Source organism: Orycteropus afer, unplaced genomic scaffold (assembly GCF_000298275.1).
Source record: "Orycteropus afer afer isolate SDZICR_OR568_19922 unplaced genomic scaffold, OryAfe1.0 scaffold00018, whole genome shotgun sequence".
Classification (NCBI taxonomy): domain Eukaryota; kingdom Metazoa; phylum Chordata; class Mammalia; order Tubulidentata; family Orycteropodidae; genus Orycteropus; species Orycteropus afer.
In genome coordinates, this window is record NW_006921605.1 from 2,711,892 (window position 1) to 2,718,236 (window position 6,345).

The 6,345-nt window shown below is 55.4% G+C and overlaps 1 protein-coding gene across 1 annotated transcript in view; it reads right to left on the reverse strand.

Moving 5' to 3' along the window:
* RNF213 (ring finger protein 213) overlaps nt 1-6,345 on the reverse strand; it is a 121,706-nt gene that overhangs the window by 40,637 nt on the left and 74,724 nt on the right. Inside the window, 7 exon segments of the mRNA XM_042783573.1 lie at nt 943-1,125; nt 1,240-1,340; nt 3,094-3,214; nt 3,389-3,570; nt 4,091-4,303; nt 4,410-4,564; nt 5,649-5,785. Of these exon segments, the coding sequence (XP_042639507.1) occupies nt 943-1,125; nt 1,240-1,340; nt 3,094-3,214; nt 3,389-3,570; nt 4,091-4,303; nt 4,410-4,564; nt 5,649-5,785 (1,092 nt within the window).

A 6,345-nucleotide genomic window follows, 5' to 3' on the forward strand; every position in this document is an offset into this window, starting at 1 on the left:
AAAAAAAAAAAAAAGGAATGTGAGCTGAACATTTACATTAGGTAGATACACTCCTTAGAGAGATCAATCATGGGAGAGTAGTAGGGCTGTGTGTGCACAGGGAGACAGCTCAGGGGGCAGGAGTGCATGGAGGGAAGGACACAGGGAAGAGGGAACTATGGGGAGGAAGTGGAAGGGGAGCCGTTGCATTGTGGGAAACTGCAGTCAACGTCAGGAGACAGTGTACGTGAGCTGCTGTATGGAAGATGAATTTGTTCTGTAAACTGTCATCCAAAGCATGAAAAAAAAAAAAGAAAAAGAGAAGACACAAGTAGCTCCCTGCAGTGGCTGGAGCTGGTCTTCATGACGGCCAGACACGGCTCAGGCACCTCTCCTCTGAGGGACACTCTGTTCATCGGACCAGGCAGCAATACACGTAACATGCCAAAAGTGTGCCAAAGAGCCTGTCTGCCAGGCTTGCCTTATGTTCTACTCCCAGGAGGCACCAGAGGGAGGCAGAAAAGCAGGGAGAGCAAGCCTTTACCGACTAGGGTGGCAACTGGTAAACCCAGAGCTCCTGCTAATCTAACCACCTCCTGCCGAAGCATTTAGCCATCGGGAGCTCAGTCTACCTTCAGGCCACAGAACGCAAGTGGCATTTATGCGTCACAGGGACGAGTTTACAAGGACAACCCAATTGTGTCTAAATTATTGGGTCTCTCATGATGGCTTTATTTAATTTAAAATTTTCTGGTTCATTTCTTCCCACTCTGCCAACTCCTAATCTGCACAGATACACGTCTCGGACAGAATAATTCCGAGACACCAGATGTTTATGAAGGTATACATGAGAGACAGCCTCTTAAGATAGCTCTCAGAGGCAACTACCAGGAGACAGTAGAAACAGAGCTTGTACTTCTGAATACTGTGGAAGAGGCAGCTTTCTGAGGAGAACAGGTTTACCTGTGCTCTTGGGAAACCGTCAGCGAGAAGTCGTCTGGCAAGTCAGTCGAACAGAAGGGGCATCTCATCTGCCCTGGGATGAGCCAGGTTTGGATGCAGCCTCGGCAGTACATGTGGTCACAGGGCAGGCAGACAGGGTCCTGTGTGTCTCCCAGGCAAATGGGGCACGGCTGAATCCCAAACCTAGAACCCAAGAAGGGCGGGGATCAGCCCTGCAACGCGGGAGCTGACCCTGACAAGCTAAGAGCGCGAACCCGTCAGAGTTGTCACTTAGGAGCCCCAGGCCAGAGTTCTTACCTGGTGAAGGTCTTGCTGGCCTGGTCCTTACATTCACAGAGGATAGCCATCACGGCCATGAAAGGCCTCAGCGTCTTGATGTCAGAGTTATCCTGCAGACACTGAAGGAAGGCAGCGAGGAGGAAGTGAATTAGCAGTGAAGAAGGGAGGAGGCCGGCCGGGCCGGGCAAGCTTCCCGAAGGCGACAAAGGAGACAAGCGTGACATGCGCCATGCCTGCGGGCTGACACGGGGATGGGGGTCTGTGCTGTTCAGTCTGCACAGGAGGCCTTTGTCGTTGGTGGGCGTTTGAACATCTTTAACTCACAGTGTCCTTCTCTGTGCTGTCACACTGCTTACTGGGGTGGTTGTTGTCAGGTGCCGTGGAGTCGGTGCTGACTCGCAGTGACCCCGTGTCTAGCAGAATGAAACACCGCCCGGTCCTCACAATCCTTGCTATACCTGAGCCCATCATGGCAGCCACTGTATTAGTCCATCTCGGTGAGGGCCTGCCCCTTCTTTGTTGACCCTCCACCTTACCAAGCATGGTATCCTTCTCCAGGGCATGGTCCCCTCTGACAACGTGACCAAAGTAGGTGAGACGAAGTCTGGCCATTCTTGCTTCCAAGGAGCATTCCGGCTGCACTTCCTCCAGGACAGACCCGCTGGCTCCCCTGGCAGTCCACGGGCCTTTCGGTACTCTTCTCCAACGCCATAATTCAAAGGCGTCACTGCTTCCTCGGTCTTCCTGATTCACTGTCCAGCTCCCACATGCATGTGAAGCTACTGAAACCACCACGGCTTACGTCGGGAGCACCTTAGTCTTCAAAGTGACATCTTTGCTCTTCAGCACTTTACAGAGGTCTTTTGAAGCAGATCTGCCCAGTGCAATACAACGTGTGCTTTCTTGACATAGTTGGTAGGTGGAATTTTGTGGTTAGACGTGATGGTGGCGACTGATGCTTCTGTATCATGTCTACCCTCAGCCTATCAGCTTCAGGAACGGTCCCTTCTACTCCTCATCGCCAGTAGGATCTTACTTTTCAAACCTAGTAGGATCTTATTTTTCAAACCATGAATTTTATTGAATGCTTTCTCTGCACCTTTGCAAAGGAACACAGTTATCTTCCAGTTTGTTGTGTAAATGATGGTGCGTGTGTCTGCGTGTGTTTAACACCCTGCTAAACTTGATTTAATACTTCACTCATGACGATTTTTGCCTTTGTCTGTAATTTTCCCCTCCTGTTTCACCCTTGTCTGGACTGAAACAGAGATGAACCCAGCAGCAGCTGGCTCCCTCCTGTGAAGTTCACAGGTTGTGGGCAAGGAGGGCCCCACCTCTTGCTGAGGACGGTCACTGCTGGGAAGTGTGCTTACAGAGATGTGGCTTTTCTGCAGGGGACTGTCCTGTCCCATCACAACTTTACAAGGATGGTGGGGAGCAGAGGCTCGGTGGCATCCTGTTCCCTTGGTTCCACGCACAGCACTGTCTTCCTACTCCCTGACTGGCCTCCATCTTCCTGACCATGGTTCTGGTGACAGTTCCAGGAGTCCCTCCATTTCAATGGCTTTGCAAGCATCCGACCACCAGCAGGAACCCCTTTCCTGCATAGAGTTACTAGAGGGGACTGTGCTCCTGCAAATAAACCCTTGAACTCTAAATGGAGGACTGTGATTGGCAACCAGAAAGGGCACGTGGTTAAATATGTAGAATGGAACGGTGCTGGGATCAGGCTGCCTCACGCTTCCAGCTACCCTGGGCGGCAAGCTGAGAGCAAGCCTACAGTCAGAGGTCACCTTACGTTTCCTCACCTCTCCTTCTGAAAAGAGGCAAAGCCGTGCAGCCCTCACTGTGGAGACCGGCCACGGTGCTCACCTTGTTGAGGGAGGCCGTGTGTTCAGTCACCAGGCCGAGGAGCTCAGGGATTTGACTCGCGGTTCCCAGAAGCACATGCTCCACAAAGAGAGCGACGGAAAAAATCCGATTCCACTGGGTCCTGTTGGGAGAGGCCAGAACCTGAGACCCCCGGGAGAGGGGCCAGCCTGACGAAGTGGAACCCAGGGAAGTGCAGGGGGAGGGGGGAGGCCCCTGGCCCAGAAGCCCCGGCCCACTCTCCCCTCGGCCCGTGCTGAGCGTCCCTCGCACGGGGGTGCCCGCGCCTGGGCCTCACCTGAGCTCCCTGACGAGCACCCTGGTCGTGTCCCCGCTGTCCTGCATGTGCGCCTTGGAACACAGGAACTCCAGCGGAGTGGACAGGTTCTTCACCATCCGTAACCACGCCTGAGGGCTTGGCTGCAGGGTGTCTCTTGTCAGCATTTCAACGCAGGCCATGGCTGCCAGTGCATCCAGTGTCTACAGAGGTGCACGGAGAATAGGTGATGTCTGAGCAGCTGCTCTCCCCCCTAGACATTCTGAGGCCAAAGGCCACTGTCAGCCCAGGGGGTTCTCAGCCCCATGTGCAGCATCTCCTTATTCACTGTCTTGGACACAGGGTACATTGGTCGGCATGTGATGGGACACGGGGCGTGTTGGTCGGCGTGTGGTGTTAACATCCCTGAATAAGACTGACATCTACGTCTTGTGAGGGAGGCTCCCGTTTGGGATCTGGCCATATAAGCTGATCTCTGGGTGGCATAAAGGGTTAAGTGCTAGACCACTAACCAAAGGGTTCATGGTTCAACCTTCTGCCTGGATGTGGCATGAGAGTGAGGCCTGGTGAGCTGTTCCTGGGAGGCCACAAGGCCTTGAGAACACAGTGGAGCTTGGCTCGAGTCTACACATCAACTCCGCAGCAACTGACAACTGCCGGTGAGCTCGGAAGGACCCTCGCTCTCTGGGCGGGCCAAGCCCGGGTGGGCCCGAGCAGCCTTACCATCTCACTCTCAGTCAGGCCGTGGCTCTGTGTCGCTTTCCTCAGGCTGTCCAGAGCCTGGGGATGGACGGCCAGGACCCTGGAGAAGTTCTGCAGCCGGCTCCTGAAGCGCTGATAGGCCAGGTGCACCCACGGCAGGGCCACCCCGTCCTCCGGCCTTCCCTCTGCCGCTTTCAGCTGGCCGACGCAGGACCACAGAGCCATCTGTAGAAACTGGGTAACAGAAAGCCTCTGGAACATGCTTTCATGTTAAAAAAGACGTTCCCTGTGTCTGCATGCAGTCCACGGGACACGTGCTCCACCCGGGCCTCGTGGTTACCTTTAATTCTTCCCAGGAGGACACGCTCATGGTCAAGAGCAGAAAGTCCTTTAAGTAGCTGTGAAGCAGTGACTGCTGCTGCTCTCTGCTGAGCCCAGCAATGAAGCTGCCCAGAGGCGTCTGCTGGAAGATTTTCACCAGCTTCCCTGACGGCCCTGTGGACGGGAAAGCACACGGCTCAGGCAGTCTCCGTCGCAGCTCCACCAAGAGTGGAACGGCTCAGCTGCGTTGGCCAAGGAGTGGAGACCTGCGAGCCGGGCTGTGGAGGTGGCACGAGGAGTGACGGTAGCTCAGAGGAGGGGTGAGCTGCCTGACTTCAGGGAGAACCAAAGGACGCCCATTTCCCAGATCGGGCAGACACTTCCCAGTGGAGCGACGGAACCAGGCGAGGTCAGGGCTGAATTGAAGCCATGAGCCCAGCTAGCCCCCCAAGAAAGCTATCTGAAAGGGACCAAGTTCCTGTCGCACGCTATTACGTCCCAGAGCGAACTAAGAACCAAGGATCCAGGAGGTGTGGGGCCGGGGTTGTACATGGAAAGCCATGGAGAAGTGTGTGCCTTCTGCGGATGGGCACTGGCTGTTACGGCAAAGGAGGGCTGCGGGTGGGCAGGCCTGACGAGATGCACCCTCCTTGGGAAGAACCACTTCACGTGGTTTGGAGGCATCCCGTCTTTGAGTGGCCCAACCCGCACGTCGTCTGTACACAGGAAGGGGGACTTCTCCAAACAGTGAATTACCACGGGCTTCCTTCACGTGACTACCAGACCCTGGGGCATTGGACAGCCAGGCAGAGTGCCAGGTGTATGCACGTCCGTCGGGAGTAGTGCAGACAGCCCCGTTTGCAGGAAGAAGATGCTAGGAAAGGCTCGACTGGGTACCCCTCCTAAACCTCACCACTCCCACTGTCCCGAGCCTCACGCCAGGAACGGTCAACTGATGACAGGGGAAGCTGTCCCATTTCACCACCGCCCTGGCCGTGTGACTAAACACATCTCACAGGACCCCTTGGCTGTGTGCCTTCAAGGCTTCTGACCCCTGCTGGAGACGGTCCTTACCTCAGCAGGAAGTTGGGGCTCAGAAATCCCATCACGTGAGGCTGTCCCACCCGGAAAACGTCAAACCAGAAACGCCAACCACCCTCCCGATCCAGCAGCTGCTGCAGCCTGTGCTGCTTTATTACTCGCCCGCCTCCCGGGGAGTGAGACCAGTCCACCCGTCACCTGTCTCCAGGTGCCTCACCTTCGGCACCTGGGATGTACTGCGCCTGGACCCACAGCTCCTCTAGGTAGTCCTTGATTCTCCAGCTGAACGGGACGTCATTCTCTGAGAGCCTCATGTAACTCTGTACCACAATGTAGGACATCTCGCCCTGAGACCTGTGGGCCCAAGCGGACACAGACCACAGTCGGCAAGTGTCACTTGAGCATAACCACAGCCAAACACTGGTCCCCTCAGACTCCAAAAGCACGGGCTTCAGTGACCCCAAAGACAGCCTGCCAGTCAACTTCACCACTCAGGGTGGCAGCGAGCGTCTACTCTAAGGCACTAAAGAGCTACCTTAGCGAGACCGCTTTGCATCATAAACCAACAGACAAAAGCCAAGGCCAACAAGCCAAGGCCAGGAGGGCCGAGTCCTCACCCAAGTCTCTGCAAATGTGGGCCTCTCATAGCTGTTGGGTGCCACTGAGTCGATTTCCACTCATGGCGAACCCACTGGACAGAGTGGAACTGCCCCACAGGGTCTCCAAGGCTGTCAGTCTTCACAGAAGCAAAGCCTAAACCACACCCACTGCCTGGAGTCCATTCTGACCCACAGCGCCCCTAGAGGACAGAGTGAAACTGCCCACAGGGTCTCCAAGGCTGTCAGTCTTCACAGAAGCAAAGCCTAAACCACACCCACTGCCTGGAGTCCATTCTGACCCACAGCGCCCCTAGA